This window comes from Oncorhynchus mykiss, chromosome 2 (assembly GCF_057628025.1).
Source record: "Oncorhynchus mykiss isolate SJ-2025 chromosome 2, ASM5762802v1, whole genome shotgun sequence".
NCBI classification, from domain to species: domain Eukaryota; kingdom Metazoa; phylum Chordata; class Actinopteri; order Salmoniformes; family Salmonidae; genus Oncorhynchus; species Oncorhynchus mykiss.
Window position 1 is genome coordinate 6371711 of NC_143023.1, and position 19433 is coordinate 6391143.

The following is a 19433-nucleotide window of genomic DNA, read 5'->3' on the forward strand; positions in this document are numbered from 1 at the left end:
CATGGCTTTTGACAACGCTTCAAGTTCTAAATCCATTTCAGCACACATTAGATAAAATAAATGAATTAAGACTGATAAAATGTTGAGTTTTAAATAAACAATTTCTCTTTACACATATATTGTAATGACATAGAGACTATATCTTCGACTGTAACACCCTCGTACAAAACAAGTGGTCTCTTTGTAATTGTCTTGAGTAAAAACGTATAATCGCTCTTTCCCATCCGTACAGGGACAAATGTATAGCTAATTGACCTAGACACATTTTGTCAAGGTGAGCGTCTGCTCAATTTAAAAAATATATATATACTGTGCTTCTTTGCAATGTGTTATTTGGGACTGAAATAGCCGTGCACTAATGCAATGACTCAGTTAGCTGTTGATAATTTTAGCCTGCAAGCTAACCACCATGTAAAGCTGTGTTGTTGTGTTAGCTGTGGCAAGTGTGCTAGCAAACCGCACTTGTTTTGTTGGTGTTAATTAGCTATTCATGTTCAGGCCAAAGAATGGACATTTTTAAAAGTGTTACAATGACAACAAAGAGAGACTGCCATTAGCTACATTGCTGTGCCAGTCGTCATGTGGGATGCATGCCAATGTTGTGGTTTAGGGAGTTTGATATCACATAAGACCAACCGTTTCCCCTGCTAATATTTTCTAGTTGACTTGCCTAGCTATTTATTTAAATATAATTAACGTTATTACTATTCCTCATTTTAGGTCAAGGTAATGCCTTATGGTCAGGTTGGTTGTATGTAACAACAGCTAGTCAGCTAGCTAGATAAAACAATGTATGTGGTGATGACAGGTACGTGTATAAACATTCGACTCTCCCCTGGAATAGGGCACCTCCATGAACAACTTGAATGACCCCCCTAGATGGAACATGGGGCCAGACCCACAAGAAGGTGCTGCTGCTGACGGGAACAAATGGAATTATGCCCTCCTCGTGCCAATGCTGGGGCTGGCTGCCTTTCGTAAGTAGCCTGCACAGTACAGTGTTGTTGCACAAGGACAGGATATTCACTATACATGACATGTGGCGTATATACAACTGAAGACAAAAGTTGTAGGCCAATCTTGTACTTACTTTGACAGACACTGACAAGCCTTATACTCTTTTGTGGTGACTTCACTGCATTGCCCTTCACCAAATAGGTTGTCATTACAACATTATGACAGTATTATTACAATCACTACATATAATATTGCAGGAAAGTGATGGGGTAGTTCCGATGGGGTAGTTCCGATGGGGTAGTTCCGATGGGGTAGTTCCGATGGGGTAGTTCCGATGGGGTAGTTCTAACCGGGGCTTGAACATGGGACTGTTGCACCAACACCTTCTCTGAGGAGGGGAGGTTGGTGGGTTATTATATGAGAAGGTGTTTGGTCAACAGCCACAATGTCCTGGGTTTAAGCCCTAGTCAGGACTACACCCTATAATAACCAAACAACCTCCCATCCTCAGGCTGGATCTGGACCAGAGAGTCTCAGACAGAGATCATAAAGGTCAAGGCCCGGTACGACCAGGACATGTCTGCCGTGACCTCCAACCTTGAGATGAAGTACAGAGACACCCTGACGGAGAACCGGCGGGCAGCGGCCATCTTAGAGCTGGAGCTGGAGAAGGAGAGGCAGAGGGTCCAGGGGTACCGCCAGGCCCTCATCTCACAGAGCCAGCAGGTCATGGAGGAACGCAAACAGCTACAGGTGGAACGAGAGGTAGGAGGACTTGACTTAAAGATGCACCCCGGGATCTTAAGCACAGCAAATCTGTAACATATAGCACAAATTGGATTTGTAACATATCACACATATTTCTAAATTCGTATGATATCATACAAATTGCAAAATTCGTAGCATGTCGCAAGAAATGGATGATGTAGTACACAACTGGATGATGTAGTACACAACTGGATGATGTAGTACACAATTAAATGAAGTAGTACACAAAAAACAGGGACCACTTTTGGCTCATGAGCAACACTTTCAAAACTACAGGCTGAAATGATCAAAATGTTTGAGAATGCATCTGTAACTTAGTTTTATCTCCTAGTGGAGCCTGGTAAGGGCCTTGAAGGTGTGAGGGGAATGTTGCTTTTAAAAGATGGAGTTGTTATAAGCTGAGGTTATTTGTTGATGTTTATATTGAACAGATAGGGACAGTGAAAGAGAGACAGGAAAGGTATGACATGTGTTCCAGAAGGACGATGGGTCAGATTCAAACCCACGCAGACACTGGTATAACAACACGTGTACTGAAAGGGGAAAGAGGGAGACCTAGTCAGTTGTACAATTGAATGCCTTCAACTGAAATGTGTCTTCAGCATTTAACCCAACCCCTCTGAAACAGAGAGGTGTGTCTTCCTCATTTAACCCAACCCCTCTGAATCAGAGAGGTGTGTCTTCCTCATTTAACCCAACCCCTCTGAATCAGAGAGGTGTGTCTTCCTCATTTAACCCAACCCCTCTGAATCAGAGAGGTGTGTCTTCCTCATTTAACCCAACCCCTCTGAATCAGAGAGGTGCGGGGGGCTGCCTTAAATCGACATCCACGTCTTCGGCGCCCGGGGAACACTGGGTTAACTGCCTTGCGCAGGGGCAGAGCAACAGATTTTGACCTTGTCCGCTCAGTGATTCAATCCAGCAACCTTTCGGTTACTGGCCCATCGCTCTAACCACAGTGCTGTGTAACTAACCACTAGACTAAACCCTGAAGCAACAGTTGAGATTTGTATTATCTTGTGTTTACTAAACATTTCATTTTCAAATCGCCAGGCTCTGGAGCAAGAGAAGATTAAGCTTTTAGAATCCGGCGCCGCTGGGGCCGTCCTCCAACACGCTCTGGCCAGAGAGAGCGACTGGCACCAGAGGGCCTCAGCCATGCTGAAGGATCTGGAGGAGGACCTTGTGGAGAGACAGGGGGCCTACTGCAACCTGCTCCTCCCCAGGGAACATAGGCTGGAGATGGAGAAGAACCTGCTCCTCAAGGTGGTGAAGGAACCGTTGGGAACGGATACAGATCTGGAGGGAGACCTGAAGGATATCTTTAAGAACGACCGCTACTGTGCCAAAGGCAACAATCGCCTCCTCAACGTGAAGAAAATGGACAAGAGGAAGAATGGTAGCTTGATGTGGCTCTACCTCAGATATTGGCAGCTTCAGGTTACCATGGAGACGCATAAACGGGCAGAGGACTCAATACTGGGAGTTACACCAGATAAGAACGACCTCAAGTGACCTTGATAGAGTTGACCTTGATAGGGTTGACCTTGATAGGGTTGACCTTGAGTATATAGTAACAGTCTTCTTGACTGCACAAATGTTTTATTTTTTCACTAAATGGTGAATTAGTTTGTATATTTCATTTCCTCTACATCGTTTTATGACTCCTGACAAATGTAAACGCTTACTTTGTTACTAGTGAAACACAGTAAATGCCAATGGAATTGTCATTGAATGTCAGGGATATTTTCACAACTATAGTTTTGTCTTCGCACTCCAAACCCAATGTTGGATGATATGATACAGTATCATGAATTCTAGAGGAATATTTCCTTTTGATAAAATCATGTATATCCACATTGGACATCACAGCTGTTTGGTCAGTCATGTAGAAAAGAATAGTGATATACTTTTATTTTGACAGAATATACAAAGTTATAACAGACTGTGGTTGTGTCATACGATCGTGTAATGACATGTAATAACATACTGACATCTCTGACTAGATACTTTGTGTGGGTTATTTAATTAGAGGTATTGGTTGAGTAAAGCCCAGGACTGACAAGCATTGCTGACCATAGCTTCCACAGGCTCCATAAAGTTTGAACTAATGTAAACTGAATCGAAGAAATAGACCTGAGCAAACATTTAAATTTTATTCATGTAGCGAACACTCTCGTCCAGAGATGAAGTTTTGTAGGAAAAAAAAACAACAACCACAGTTATTGCAAGAAAAGCCTTATTGGAAACAGCTGTTATTAGTAGAAAAAAACCAGGAAGAGAAAAACCAAGTGCAAAATATTCTGAGGCACAGCAATTCCCTATCAGTTTTAGGCCATCTACGGCCAGGGGCGATCCTGCCCAGGGAAGGCTGCCGTTTCCTGGCTGAGACAGTAGCCCAGGGCTCCTGGAGGGAATAGTGGATGAACAGCTGAGCTCTGGAAGTCTGGGTTGGATGGGCAGTCATCCTCTCTAAGACACCCCGAACAGTCCCACTCCAGTTATTTTTGACCTTTTCCCGTTGAAAAACAATATCCTGGGTATAAATGTAGTGATGTAATGTGTACTTAAGCGAAAGAACATACAACTTCCTCTATGCCTGCCAATCATTTCAGCTACTGAAATCTGGTTTTTAAAGGGGGCAATCCAGGATTTGAAAAACAACAAAGCAGTCACTCTGCTACTTGCCCCTTTAAAGGGGAGGTGCCTGCATGAGGTGACCTGGGCATGGCGTTGAAGATACGGAAGCCCTCTTTGGTGGCAAAGTCCCAGGCCAGGTCAGCCACCTGCTCAGCTAACCTCCCAGAGCCGGTTTGTCCTGTAAAATAGGGATAGTTAAGACTACAACTACATATTGTTCATAAAACAGATGCAAGGTTAACATCTGGACAGATTTAGGCAGCTAAATAATAATATAATCTGGACAGACTGTTAGGCCAGCTAAGTAATAATATAATCTGGACAGACTGTTAGGCCAGCTAAGTAATAATATAATCTGGACAGACTGTTAGGCCAGCTAAGTAATAATATAATCTGGACAGACTGTTAGGCCAGCTAAGTAATAATATAATCTGGACAGACTGTTAGGCCAGCTAAGTAATAATATAATCTGGACAGACTGTTAGGCCAGCTAAGTAATAATATAATCTGGACAGATTGTTAGGCCAGCTAAGTAATAATATAATCTGGACAGACTGTTAGGCCAGCTAAGTAATAATATAATCTGGACAGACTGTTAGGCCAGCTAAGTAATAATATAATCTGGACAGACTGTTAGGCCAGCTAAGTAATAATATAATCTGGACAGACTGTTAGGCCAGCTAAGTAATAATATAATCTGGACAGACTGTTAGGCCAGTTAAGTAATAATATAATCTGGACAGACTGTTAGGCCAGCTAAGTAATAATATAATCTGGACAGACTGTTAGGCCAGCTAAGTAATAATATAATCTGGACAGACTGTTAGGCCAGCTAAGTAATAATATAATCTGGACAGATTGTTAGGCCAGCTAAGTAATAATATAATCTGGACAGACTGTTAGGCCAGCTAAGTAATAATATAATCTGGACAGACTGTTAGGCCAGCTAAGTAATAATATAATCTGGACAGACTGTTAGGCCAGCTAAGTAATAATATAATCTGGACAGACTGTTAGACCAGCTAAGTAATAATATAATCTGGACAGACTGTTAGGCCAGCTAAGTAATAATATAATCTGGACAGGCTGTTAGGCCAGCTAAGTAATACTATAATCTGGACAGATTGTTAGGCCAGCTAAGTAATAATATAATCTGGACAGACTGTTAGACCAGCTAAATAATAATATAATCTGGACAGACTGTTAGGCCAGCTAAGTAATAATATAATCTGGACAGACTGTTAGGCCAGCTAAGTAATAATATAATCTGGACAGATTGTTAGGCTAACTAAATAATAGTAATATATGCCATTTAGCAGACACTTTTATCCAAAGCAAATTAGTCATGCATGCATAGATTATTTTATGTATGAGTGGTACCGGGAATCGAACCCACTATCCTGGTGTTGCAAGAGTGATGCTCTTCCAACAGCTACAGAGGACCAAGTAATAGCTGACAAGCTATAAGATCCAAACAATGTACCTTTACGAAGCTTTATTAATTCTCATTGAAGATATTGCCTGAGACACAATCCTAAACTCTGGTCTATGTTCTGGTACCTGCAATGGTACTCTTGCTCTCTCTCTGGCGACTGGCTGCCAGGCAGAAGAGGTGGAAGGCCATGTAGAAGTTCCAGTCTGGGACTCTCTCCTCCAGACCCATAGAGCTGCAGTACTGCCCCATCACCTCCTCCACAGTGGGGATACCCAGCTGGACTAGGCCCCTGTCAGATATACCTGTAGGAAACACAATGAAACCACCACTGTGTTGATATATTGAATCATAACTATACGGAACAAAAATATAAAACGCAACATGCAACAATTTCAAAGATTTTACTGAGTTACATTTCATATAAAGGAAATCAGTCAATTTAAATAAATTCATTAGGCCCTAATCTATTAATTTAACATGACTGGGAATACAGATATGCATCTGTTGGTCACAAATACCTTAAAAAAAAAAAAAAGGTAGGCGTGAATCAGAAAACCAGTCAGTATCTGGTGTGACCTCCATTTGCCGTATGCAGTGCATAGAGTTGATCAGGCTGTTGATTGTGGCCTGTGGAATGTTGTCCTACTCCTCTTCAATGGCTGTGCGAAGTTGCTGGATATTGGCGGGGACTGGAACACGCTGTCGTACAAGTATATCCAGAGCATCCCAAACATGCTCAATGGGTGACATGTCTAGTGAGTATGCAGGCCATGGAAAAACTGGTACATTTTCAGCTTCCAGGAATTGTGTACAGATCCTTGCGTCACGGGGTCGTGCATTATCATGCTGAATCATGAGGTGATTGCAGCGGATTAAATGGCACCACAATGGGCCTCAGGATCTCGTCACGGTATCTCTGTGCATTCAAATGGCCATCAATAAAATGTAATTGTATTAGCTGTCCATAGCTTATGCCTGTCCATACTAGGGCTGTCCCCAACTAAAATAAAAATATTGGTCAACCGAGAGTAGTGCTGTTCTTTCGACCAATCGATTGGTCAAAATGTTTAAACTTATTTTTCCATATATAGACAGACACACCCTATGTGAATAAAACCAACTACATATGCACTTAGCTTGTCTGATGCTTTAAGCACACTGTTTGATTATATAAAATTAACGTCACACAAATTACTCACAATGTGTTAAAAAAAAAATACAGCGAGTGCCTGTGTCACTGACGCACGTTGTCTCGCTCTCCTCCCTACTGCAGCGAAAAGGCACCACAACACAGCAAGTGTTTATTGCGCTGTCCATGCTAAAGCTGCCACATCATTACAGCCATATCGTTTCTGTCTTGATTCTGACTGAAAAGTTCCGTTAACGAAATCCCTAATTTGTTTAGGAAAAATGTTCCCTCTTCACTCAACCCATACTCTCATGCATCGCATGCATGTGACCAATAGGGCCTGACCTATAGCCCATCATAATCACATTAATAAATTGGTTATAACAAACTCCGAACACAGTTATGTCGACTGCAAAATGGATGTGGAGGACGTGAAGAAAGAAACTCAAAACGGGTGAATGTTTACTGGTTGTTCAGGAGGGAAAGGGGAAGTCAGATCTGTGGAAGACATTTGACTTGGTTGTGGAGACTACTGGAGATCTAGAAAACGGAATGTATAGGAGCAAGCGTTGCGTGAGTATTATGTGCCAAACAGGTGTTGTTAGATTACAATAATGTTATTATTTTCTCTGACCATTTGGAACAGTAAGCAACACTAAATATGTATACCAGAGAGTCTGTTCTAACGCAAAAAAATAAATACATAAAGCCTTTATTACAGCAGACTAAAAACAGTTGCATGCACCTTCCCAACAAGTCAGTTCCAAGTACATTTCTGCCCTGCTAGAGCTGCCCTGGTCAACTGTAAGTGCTGTTAAGTAGAAATGTATAAGATCAACAACGGCTCAGCCCGCGATGTGGTAGGCCACACAAGCTCACAGAACGGGACCCCCGAGTGCTGAAGTGCGTAACAATTGTCTGTCCTTGGTTGTAACACTCGCTTCCAAAGGCAGTTTGGACCTCGGTAGTAACGTCAGCACAAGAACTGTTCGTCGGAAGCTTCATGAAATTAGTTTCCATGGCCGAGCAGCCACACACAAGCCTAAGATCACCATGCGCAATGCCAAGTGTCGGTTGGAGTGGTATAAAGCTCGCTGCCATTGGACTCTGGAGCAGTGGAAACAAGTTCTCTGGAGTGATGAATAACATTGCACCATCTGGCAGTCTGACTGACAAATCTGGGTTTGGCGGATGCCAGGAGAACGCTACATGCCCCAATGCATAGTGTCAACTGTAAAGTTTGGTGGAGGAGGAATAATGGTTGTTTTTCATGGTTTGGGCTAGGCCCCAAGTTAACTTAACTTAACTCTACAACATTCAATTACATTCTAGATGATTATGTGCTTCCAACTTTGTGGCAACAGTTTGGGGAAGGCTCTTTCCTGTTTCAGCATGACAATGCCCCTGTGCACAAAGCAAGGTCCATATAGAAATGGTTTGTCGAGATCGGTGTCGAAGAACTTGACTGGCCTGCACAGAGCCCTGACCTCAACCCCATCGAACACCTTTGGGATGAACTGGAACGCCAACTGCGAGCCAGGCCTAATCGCCCGACCTCACTAATGCTCTTGTGGCCTAATGGAGTCCCCGCAGCAATGTTCCAACATCTAGTGGAAAGCCTTCCCAGAACAGCAGAGGCAGTTATAGCAGCAAAGGTTGGACCAACTCCATGTTAATGGCCATGATTTTGGAATGAGATGTTCGACGAGCAGGTGTCCACATACTTTTGGCCACTTAGTGTATATAGGCTATGTTCAATCTATCAAATCAGTTATTGTTTTCTTATCAAACTCAGACATTTCTCTCAAAACACAGGGATGTCGATTCGCAAGGAACTGGTATTATCAAAGGACCAAAAAACAGTAGGTTATTCTGGCTGGAATTGCACATAATTACATTACCTGACCACCCCCAGTAAAACTAATCCCATCTGAATATGGTTTAATGAATTGTTCTCAATCCCAATATGATGGTTAATTTTGCTACTATGCACATAGCAACATAGGGAAAGGTGCCAATTCTATGGTGCACTGAAGATTATGTTTCAGAACTGCGGACAGCGACCGTATCCAACGCGGGAGAAAGCACATTTGTTATAAAATAATATTAGATCTATTAGCGTTGCACCATTATTTTTTACATAATATAACAACATGCACATCTTAGAGTGGCCTTTTATTGTCCCCCAGCACAAGGTGCACCTGTGTAATGATCATGCTGTTTAATCAGCTTCTTGATATGCCACACCTGTCAGGTGGATGGATTATCTTGGCAAAGGTGAAATGCTCACTAACAGAAATGTAAACGAAGTTGTGCACAAAATTTGAGAGAAATACGTTTTTTGTGCTAATGGAACATTTCTGGGATCTTTTATTTCAAGCTCATGAAACATGGGACCAACACTTTTGTTGTGTTTATATTTTGGTTCAGTGTAAATGCATACTACTTCTAGGTTATATCCCAAATGGCACCCTATATACTGCACTACTTTTGACCAAGGCGCATGGGAATAGGGTGCCATTTGAGTTTTATATCCGTGGGCCTGGTAGGGTGCAGTAGTACTAGGTGGTATAATGGTACCTGTCAGTAGAGGGTTGTCCTGGGGCAGGCAGTGAGCCATACAGCTGAAGGTCAGGTCTGTTAGAGGGTCACCCAGTCTGGAACGGCCCCAGTCCATCACCGCAACCACCTCTGGCTTCTCTGGGTGGAACACAAGGTTCTCCAGTCTATGGACCAGAGGGGGTTTTGGGTTGGATTCATTTCACCACGGCTGTGTTCAAAATGACACCCTTTTCCCTTCATAGTGCACTACTTTTGACCAGATCGATGGGATTAGTACACTATATGTGGAATAGGGTGCCATGTGGGATGCACACCTAATCAGGACTTTTCAAATACAAATATTACTGCTGATTATGTAAAATATACATGCTGTGTGTGTTTCTGTTATACCTGAAGCTTCCATGGATCAGCGTAGATCTCTGGTGTTTGGGGAGGTGCAGAGGAAGCCACTGTATGAGTCTCTCCATGGCTGGGATGGGCGGAGTCTCACTGTCCCTGTACTGCTGAGTCCACCACTGTACCTGAAGCCCCATGTAATCCACTACAGAGGAGAAAGAAGGAGAGAGAGAGAGAGAAGATGAAGGAGAGAGTGAAGGAGAGAAGGAAAGAGAGAGAGAGAAAGAGAGAGAGGAGAGAGTGAAAGAAAGCGAGAACGAGAGAGGAGAGTGAAAGAAAGAGAGGAAAGAGAGAGAATGAGGAGAGAGAGAGAGAGAGGAAAGAAAGAGAGAGAGACAGAGAGAGAGAGAGAGAGAGAGAGAATGACACAAAACAATCTTTGCTAAATAAATGAATTACCTGGCTCGCCGTAGTCCTCCAGGCCGACTGCTCTAGGATCTAGACAGTGGATCTGGCAGAGTGTGTGTTGCACGGCTTGGTACAAGGCCCTCCTGTCCCCAGGGGTCAGGCCTGGCAGGGAGGGGTCACTGAACATCCTCCCTAGACAGACCTCCATCAAGAGGAAGGGAGCACCCAGGACACTGGGCAACACAAACACATACAGGAAGAAAACAGAGACAGACAAACAGGGATAAAAAAATGAATCATCTAGAACTATGTAACGTGCATGAGTGTATGTATGTTTCTGTGCTTGTTTCTGTGTGTGTGTCTGTCAGGCAGTGTGCGTTCTCACCTTGGGTCCTCACACAGATCAATGATCTCTGGAACAGGGATGCCGGATCCACTGAGAGATTTCAACAACCTGTGGAGTACAGAGAAGAGAGTGATGAAAGAACACAACGTTTCTACATACAACTGGAAATGACCTTAAAAGGTTAATGACACAAATGGTGTCACAAATGACATTCTATTCCCTATAGTGCACTGCTGTTGACCAGGGCCCATAGGGTACACTATATAGGGAACATGGTGCCGTTTGGGACACAGACACAGTGATCTAGATAGAAGAGACGAATGATCAATCCAGATGCTGATCACTTCCATCTCACACCCGTCTAATTCCCACAGCTTGGTAGGTGGTGTGTTGGAGGAGCCCAACCTGTACTCTGTCTCCATGGCTCGGGAGGTCTTCTGCTGTTTCCTCAGGAGGAGATGGCGCCCTCCAGTGGTCAAGTGATATAAGGAGTTTGACTGACTGGGGTTGAGTTGTTGGACAGCAACAGAGTCTGCTTCAGATATAGAGACAGACAGCATCAACAGTAAATAGAGACACTGGGTGTGTCCCGAATGGATTCTTATTCCTACTTCTTTTGACAAAGGGCCCTTTTTAGGAATAGGGTGCTGTTTGGGACGTAGCCATCATATAGGTGAGCTTTCTAGACAGACATCATAGATCAACATACATGTCCTGGTCCTCCCTTCCCCCAGTGCCTTTAGAGGCTACGGGACTTTCTACTGACAACACTGAGGTAATATCAATTCTATCCATTTCTAGACAGAAGTTTTGAAATGTTCTGACGAAGCTCTGACAAAGGCCAAGAGGCCGATACGTAATATTTTAAACTACAGTTATACTGACAAGAGTAGTGTGCAAGTTGTTATTTAAAGAAATGGATAGATGTACCTTTGTCAGACAGATGGAGAGCCTTCCTCAGGTACTGTGTGAGTTGGTCCATAGGGAGCTTTGTGGCCACAGGGCCAGAACCAGGCCCAGGAACAAACCCTGACAGGGGGATCCCCAGCACCCCTTCCAGCTCCTTCACTGACACTGCAATGTCCCCTACCTGAAGAACAATATCTATCACTCACCGGTGGCTCGGTTACAGAGTCTGTGGGTTATGTTCCTTAGTGTTTGGTGACTACTACGAAGCTTGGGGAGGAACTTGAAACACTGCTCAATGAAACAGCGAGATCATTCACTAGGTTGCAGTCACTTGCCCAGTACACCACAACATCTCCAAGATAGAGTGGTATGGGTATGGGGGAGTTAAGAATGCAGAGACTCGGCTCACTCACCTTGATGGCATGCATCCCTAGCTGGGCAGCTGCCTCAACGTTTAACTTCAGGTCATCCAGAAACACAGCCTCATGGGCAGAGACACCCAGTCTGTTCAGGCACAGGTGGTAGATCCTAGGGTCTGGCTTACTGAGGCCCTCCCTACACGACTCAACTATCTACAACCAGAGATGTGGGGGGAGAGAGAGGAGTAATGAGATGGGAAAGGTGGGAAAGAGGGATGGTGAGAGGCAGGATGGGGACAGAGGGAGAGATAGAGAGAGGAGTAATGAGATGGGAAAGGTGGGAAAGAAGGATGGTGAGAGGCAGGATGGGGACATATTTTCACTTTGTATGTTGTCTACCTCACTTGCTTTGGCAATGTTAACACATGTTTCCCATGCCAATAAAGCCCTTGAATTGAATTGAATTGAGAGAGAGAGAGAGAGGAAGTCTACATTGTAATCATAATGCCATTTCTGCACTCAAACACTGAAATTTGACATAGAATTGTCTACTAACTGTTACACAGCTACTATTTGTGTTACTTTTACTATCATTACTAAATAATGTCTACGTCCCAAATGGCACCCTATTCCTATGTAGTGTACTACTTTTAACCAGGGCCTATAGGGCTCTGAACAAAAGTAGTGCACTATATAGGGAATAGGGTGCAATTTGGGACGTACTCGATGTAACCATAAAATGCTTAGTCACCACATCGAAGAGAGAGTGGTCCAGAGGCAGGAAGGGGTCACCGTTCAGCTGGAGGAAGTTGTTGCTGAGAACAGCAGTCTTCAGGCCCCTGGAGCGAGCACACAAAATGGCCTCCATCATGACGGGTAGAGGCCTGGTCATTGGCCCACTGGTCAGATTAGACAAGAATGAGCCAATGGGAACAGGACTTCCTGCCTGAGGGTGGAGCAGCAGAGAGGGATAATGAATTAAGATGTGGGTTTAATCCCAAATGGCACCCTATTCCCTAGTTTAGTGCACTACTTTTAACCAGGGCCCATAGGGTACAGGCTGTACGTACAGATAGACAGTAGACATAAGCTCACCATCTCACTGCACTGCCTGCCGAAGGCCTCCACAAACTCCTCAGCCCCAATCTCTCCACGCATGAACCTCTTCCACGCATTCACCTCCCCACCTGTCCTGATGGCCTTGCCCAGCGTGCCCAGAGGAACACTGTTCTGTTGTTCAAACACTAGAGAGAAAAAGAGACCGAGAATATTATGTTGCACTATATTGACTTCTATGTTTATTTTGATTGAACCTTTATTTAACTAGGCAAGTCAGTTAAGAACAAATTCTTATTTTAAATGACGTCCTACCGGGGAACAGTGGGTTAACTGCCTTGTTCAGGGGCAGAACGACAGATGTGTACCTTGTCGGCATAGGGATTCGACCTTGCAACCTTTCGGTCACTATTCCAACGCTCTAACCACTAGGCTCCCTGCCGCCCCTCCACTCTAACCACTAGGCTCCCTGCCGCCCCTCCACTCTAACCACTAGGCTCCCTGCCGCCCCTATGTATTGAGGCCCTTTCCTCCATTAGGAGTTGAATGGAAATAAGTAGGTCTACCGTAATGGCCTATTTTTGATGTTGGGTTATACAAGGCTTGTGTGGTACATTGTGTGGTACATTGTGTGGCACATTGTGTGGCCTATATAACATACCTGTTGCCAATTTGACAGGTGATGGAATGAGAACTCCATACATGTCAAAAATGACAGCTTTGTAAGTGGAGATGGCAGCAAAGCTTCTGTGACAGAGGCTAGGCATCTTCAGACTCCACAACTGAGACCTGAATCGTGCAGCAGTCTGCATCTTCTTCATCATCTTGGTTTTGCACAAGAAAAAAATACAAAGATTGTTAGTCAAATGGGAGAAGAGAACACTCTAAAACAAGTAAAGATTGCTGCCCTGTTTCTGACAAAAATACCTCCTTGAATTTATCAAAATCTTAACATTGAAAACATGAGACAGTAGAAAAGTTTCCTCCTCCTTTCAATCTGACCTCTTACTTCAACGTTGTCACCGTCAGGCAATGTCAGATAGTTGTCAACGTCTCTCTCTCTTACCTGTGTTGACCTTACGCAGGCTAACGTTGATTGCAGAATATTATGTGATAGTCTTGTATTCTAGAGACATATTTGCAGTACTGTTTACAATGCAGACATGTTGTACTTCAATGTAGGTCATGTGATCATGGCGTGTGCTTACGTCGTTACGTCCTCTATTTTATTTAGGGTAAATATCTGAGCAGAAGAATGGGAAGAAGACTGATATGTACTCATGATATGAGTTTATAACAATAACGATCATTTACCAAATGTGTTCGCAAAGGTAAAAACAATTTGCAATTCATTCCAAAGAGGACAATGCACTCACAAAATACATGAGAATGTATGCCATCAGATAGCTAGAAGCTGGCTAACAGTTTTTTGGCTAGCTATTATTCTGCAGAGCTTGGCAAATTAGCTTGCTGCTAGCAAGTTAGCGTTATCGTCGGACAAGCTAATAGCTAACCCAAATAGTGGTTCGCTTGCCATTTAATCTGTGAAATACATGGATTTCATTAATATATTCATCTTAACTTTCTTTGCCCTTGTCATTATCACCATCGTTTAGTTGGCTAGTAATACGTTAGTTAGCCCAGTTAAAAATATAACGTTAGCCAGCTAACTTATTGCAAAGTTAACTAGTTACTGTAGCATTAGGTACCATAGTAAATGGACAACTAACGGCCAGTTAGCTAAACGTTTTGTTGCAAATGAATATCCTATTTGTTCAGACATTAAATGTTAATATAACACTTGTTTTATCACTTGACTTTTGCCACTTTTAATAACCGACATGCTAGCTAACCCACCAACCGCTTGTGTGACTTTAGCTAGCTAGTCTACGATAGCCTCCTAGCTACCTAGTTTAGTAAATTAGGCTAGCTAACTATCCTACTACGTAAATTAAGATCGCTAGCTAGTTAACGAATAATATGAAAATATGTGGTGACGTTTGCTGGTCATCTCAACATACGAGTTGATTAATTAACAAACGAGTACTGTCATGAATGATTGTGCCATGATGTTTTAATGACTAGAATGTGCCAGTTGAGTGAGTATGGTGGCGGTGTCATTTTAGTCAGAATAGATAATCGACCCTGCACTTGTTTATAGTTGCACTGGGTTCGGACAGGCTTCTTGTTTAGATTAAGACACTGCGGAGCCTGCACAAGATATGGCTCGGGAAAACGTACCTCAATCCAGGGATGAGAAATGCATTGTACTCTGAATTGTCCCATTATTCCAAATGATAAACCGAGAAGGTTGAACGACTCACTGACTTTTAATAGTAACCACATCTGCCATTGTGGAATTGCTGCTGTGGCTTCTGCTACCTATCGTGAGGACGAAAGGGGAACTTTTATGGAAAAACGAGTAGTCTTTTCTGTATAACAGTTGTTTATAATGGTAGAATTTTGAGTACAAGACATTTCTCATCCCACGATTGAGATACATTTTTTGAGCCAGGAATCCTGTCTGACCCCAAAGCAGCTGTAAACAAGCGTAGGGTCTGGATCTATTTTGGCTAGTGGCATGTCTGAACAGCTTGTTTGAAAGACAGTTGGTTTACTAGAGAGGATGTTCGCTAGCTAGTCAGCTATCTATTCGAATAACGTTTTTGCTTTATGACTCAACTGGAATACTGCTGACCTATGTGAGCAAACTATCATGCTAGCTAGCTAGTTCAACAAGACAATATTGTTAATTCTGTTACTTAATAAGCCATATAGCTAGCTAGCTAATCACCTTCCCATATGGTGCCAATTAAACAGATAGTTAATCTTTGCAGAGGGTCTCGTATGTGTGGTTTACATTTAAGAGAAAGATGGCTGCTTAACATGGTCTATCCATTACCTTTGTTTTGTTTTCAGCTGCCACAGACAGACAGATCATCAGTCTTGAAACATAGACGTTGTGAAGATGAGCAGGAAGACACCTAATCGTCCAGGGATCACTTTTGAAGTCGGTGCTAGAATTGAAGCTCAAGACTATCTACAAAAATGGTATGTAACAGTCAAGTTCCTTTATGTAATCATGTGCATAATGACAGATACATAGTAGACATTTTGTTATTGTCTTCTTTCTTATACAACCTTCTAGGTACTCGTCACGCATTGAGGACATCGATTTCGATGAGGGGAAGATGCTTGTCCACTTTGATCGTTGGAGCCATCGATATGACGAGTGGATCGCCTGGGACAGCACTCGGCTGCGACCTCTTGAAAGGCCAACACTCCGTAAAGAGGGACTGAAGGAAGAGGAGGGGGAGGTGACTGTAGGTGTTTTTGTCCAGCCACAGGCTACTTCTCAATTTGTCTCTCCACGATTCCTCGCATCCTATTTCCTATTTCCTGCATTCTCAACCGTATTGGAGGAGAAGGTCCAAGGTCCCTCCCCTCAGGCCTTCTTCTCTATTTGAGAAGATATGATGATGTGAGGAATTGAGAAAATATGAAATGGGAGCGTCAGACTCCCCCATGTATTGTGGCTTGCAATGTATGGATGGATTTGATGAAACTCATATGGCATGCCAAGTACTCAAAACAGCTTTCTCTGGGCTAGAGACAGTTTGCCTCATGAGGAGTTTTGTTGTAGATGGTTGAGAGTGTGCAATCAATCGGATGAGTGATAGATGGATAGTAGTAACATATCGATTCTGAGTGAACTATCGTTTTAAAATAAATAACAAATTGTTTATGCCTTATATCTTATAAATATTTCTACCAGGAGAGACTCAGCGAGATGTCAGCATCTCGCCTTGATGAGCTTCCTGGATGTACAGCGAGCACAGAGGACCAAACAGAGTTACCGCAGCCGAGACAAGTATACATACATTCCCTGTGTCTCATTTTGCAGTGATTTGGCTGAATTATTAACTCCTTGTTTCACTCACTGTTTCGATTCTTCACATAACACAGCTTTGGTCAAAACCATCAGATCATTTTTGTTGAGGCATAACTGAATCTGACATAGCTATATCAGAGTTTAGGCATTTCCATACTGCAGTGCTATTCTGTGGTCTAAAGGGGCTCATTCTGCATCATTCAAGCTTTTGGTCTTTGTGTTCCTGTCGTATGTTTGTAACATTTATCTTTGAGCTTTTTGTGTTACAAACTTTTCCCTTTGCCTTAAAGTTCCAATGCAACCATTTTTATCTCAATATTAAATCATTTAGTACCTTACTGTGTTTTCAATTTAAATGATCCAAAAATAGCTTCTTAGCAAAGATCAATTTCTCAAGTAAACGTTTTGCTAGGACTGTCTGGGAGTGGTCTGAATGGGGAGGGGAAAACTTAAAACTAGCTCTCATTGGCAGAGAGGTTTGGAACTCTCTTTCTTATTGGTCTATTAATTCATTTACAGCCTGTTGGTGTCACCAGGCAGGCCAGAGAGGTTTGGAACTCTCTTTCTTATTGGTCTATTAATTCATTTACAGCCTGTTGATGTCACCAGGCAGGCCAGAGAGGTTTGGAACTCTCTTTCTTATTGGTCTATTAATTCATTTACAGCCTGTTGGTGTCACCAGGCAGGCCAGAGAGGTTTGGAACTCTCTTTCTTATTGGTCTATTAATTCATTTACAGCCTGTTGATGTCACCAGGCAGGCCAGAGAGGTTTGGAACTCTCTTTCTTATTGGTCTATTAATTCATTTACAGCCTGTTGGTGTCACCAGGCAGGCCAGAGAGGTTTGGAACTCTCTTTCTTATTGGTCTATTAATTCATTTACAGCCTGTTGGTGTCACCAGGCAGGCCAGAGAGGTTTGGAACTCTCTTTCTTATTGGTCTATTAATTCATTTACAGCCTGTTGATGTCACCAGGCAGGCCAGAGAGGTTTGGAACTCTCTTTCTTATTGGTCTATTAATTCATTTACAGCCTGTTGGTGTCACCAGGCAGGCCAGAGAGGTTTGGAACTCTCTTTCTTATTGGTCTATTAATTCATTTACAGCCTGTTGATGTCACCAGGCAGGCCAAAACTCCATCCCACCAAAAAAGGCTGAAATTTCAGGTGGCCTTTTCAAACAGCTCTTACACTAAAATGGCTTTTTCAGAATTTCAAAGTATTATTTTAACGTCAGTGTGGGAATGCATTTAACACAAGAAATCACATATTTTTACAGCACTGGGCCTTTTAATATTCAAGCTACACTTTCTTCCTTACATCCTGAATCAGACAACAACATTTAGTGCTTCTACAGTATCTATACTGGACAGAAATATAAATGTAACATGCAACAATTTCAAAGATTTTACGGAGTTACAGTTCATAGAAAGAAAGGCCAACTCACTTGGGAGCCAGGCCCAGCCAATCAGAATTAGTTTATCCCACAAAAGGACTTTATTACAGACAGAAATACTCCTAAGCACCGCCCCCCCCCAAACTCTCAAATTCCAAGGATATTTTATTTCAGTTCATGAAGCATGGAACCAACACTTTACATGTTGCGCTTATATTTTTGTTCAGTATAATTTCAAACTTTTGTCTCTCATGGCACGTGTTTGTTAAATACATATTTAGAGTAATGGAGGTTTGTTTGGCTTGACTTGTTTTACAGGAATTGAGAGATGGTGAAGAGGTGCTTGCTCGATGGACAGATTGTCGCTACTATCCTGCAAAGATTGAATCTGTAAACAAAGAGGGTATTTATCACTAACTATTTCTGAAGCAGTAGCCATATGGCCAATACACATAACAGAATGACTTGCAATTGTGTCCGTCCCAACTGAAGTGTCTTTGTTAAATTCTAGGTATCTACACGGTGCAGTTTTATGATGGAGTTATTCGCTGTGTGAAAAAAAATCATATCAAATCTATGCCCCATGATGCAAAAGGACAGGTGAGCTGGTCACATACACATACAATCACTTCTGGAATCAGCATGAGCATATTTAAAAAAATATATGTAAATTTAACCTTTATTTAACAAGGCAAGTCCGTTAAGAACAAAACCAATTATAGCTAAGGGTCTGGCGTTATAGCTAAGGGTCTGGCGTTATAGCTAAGGGTCTGGCGTTATAGCTAAGGGTCTGGCGTTATAGCTAAGGGTCTGGCGTTGTAGCTAGGGGTCTGGCGTTGTAGCTAGGGGTCTGGCGTTGTAGCTAGGGGTCTGGCGATTAGGTCTGGCGGTTATCGCTAGGGGTCTGGCGGTTATAGATATACTGATTAATAGAAGGCAAGTTAAAATTCCTGAAAGTCTGTTGTAGACAGTGTAGGATACCATAATTTTCTATTTCACTTCTCCTTCTTTTTCAGAAGGTAAAGGGCAACAGGGAATTGCTGGATTTAATGCGAAGGCTGATTCCCACAGTCTTGGCAGGATAGACTTGCTGGCATCTCCCTTGTTCCAACCAGCAGACACTCTCAAGGAGACCAGAGTCTAATCTTATTTACTACTTAATTAAGATTTCATTTATTTTACTTAGAATTGTTTTACTTTTAATGTAGAGCGGTACACTTGGATAGTAGTAGCTAATAGTTCAA

General features: G+C 42.7%; 3 protein-coding genes across 47 annotated transcripts in view; 2 read left to right on the forward strand and 1 right to left on the reverse strand.

Moving 5' to 3' along the window:
• Positions 1 to 10: 10 nt before the first annotated feature.
• LOC149984775 (coiled-coil domain-containing protein 127-like) lies at positions 11 to 3732 on the forward strand. Its single transcript, XM_090186552.1, has 4 exons — positions 11 to 274; positions 845 to 977; positions 1469 to 1722; positions 2779 to 3732. Exons 2-4 carry the CDS (start codon positions 854 to 856, stop codon positions 3238 to 3240), a joined length of 840 nt encoding a protein of 279 aa, XP_090042678.1. The 5' UTR covers positions 11 to 274; positions 845 to 853; the 3' UTR covers positions 3241 to 3732.
• LOC110507177 (acyl-CoA dehydrogenase family member 10) lies at positions 3625 to 14107 on the reverse strand. Of its 9 annotated transcripts, none has more exons than XM_090186538.1 (13): positions 13972 to 14107; positions 13567 to 13729; positions 12945 to 13093; positions 12601 to 12795; positions 11904 to 12062; positions 11512 to 11671; positions 10987 to 11113; positions 10621 to 10689; positions 10287 to 10468; positions 9882 to 10032; positions 9510 to 9655; positions 5926 to 6102; positions 3625 to 4543 (listed from the first exon to the last, which is right to left on the reverse strand). In XM_090186538.1, exons 2-13 carry the CDS (start codon positions 13727 to 13729, stop codon positions 4398 to 4400), a joined length of 1824 nt encoding a protein of 607 aa, XP_090042664.1. In that variant the 5' UTR covers positions 13972 to 14107; the 3' UTR covers positions 3625 to 4397. The 9 variants fall into 9 exon arrangements, with proteins under 9 accessions (XP_090042664.1, XP_090042655.1, XP_021442753.3 ...); XM_090186529.1 differs by having other exon boundaries at positions 10792 to 11113; positions 13972 to 14094; XM_021587078.3 differs by having other exon boundaries at positions 10987 to 11116; positions 13972 to 14094.
• Positions 14074 to 19433, forward strand: part of LOC110520805 (PHD finger protein 20-like protein 1) — a 30383-nt gene continuing 25023 nt past the window's right edge. For 6 of the 37 annotated variants that reach the window (XM_090186359.1, XM_090186369.1, XM_090186382.1 and 3 more), the window contains exons 1-7: positions 14089 to 14236; positions 15825 to 15956; positions 16054 to 16228; positions 16681 to 16776; positions 17901 to 17960; positions 18508 to 18592; positions 18701 to 18789. In XM_090186359.1, coding sequence (XP_090042485.1) covers positions 15874 to 15956; positions 16054 to 16228; positions 16681 to 16776; positions 17901 to 17960; positions 18508 to 18592; positions 18701 to 18789 — 588 coding nt within the window. In that variant the 5' untranslated portion in view covers positions 14089 to 14236; positions 15825 to 15873. Of the gene's footprint in view, positions 14237 to 15824; positions 15957 to 16053; positions 16229 to 16680; positions 16777 to 17900; positions 17961 to 18507; positions 18593 to 18700; positions 18790 to 19433 lie in introns of all 37 variants that reach the window. The other 31 variants (XM_090186401.1, XM_090186407.1, XM_090186418.1 and 28 more) reach the window with 9 other exon arrangements.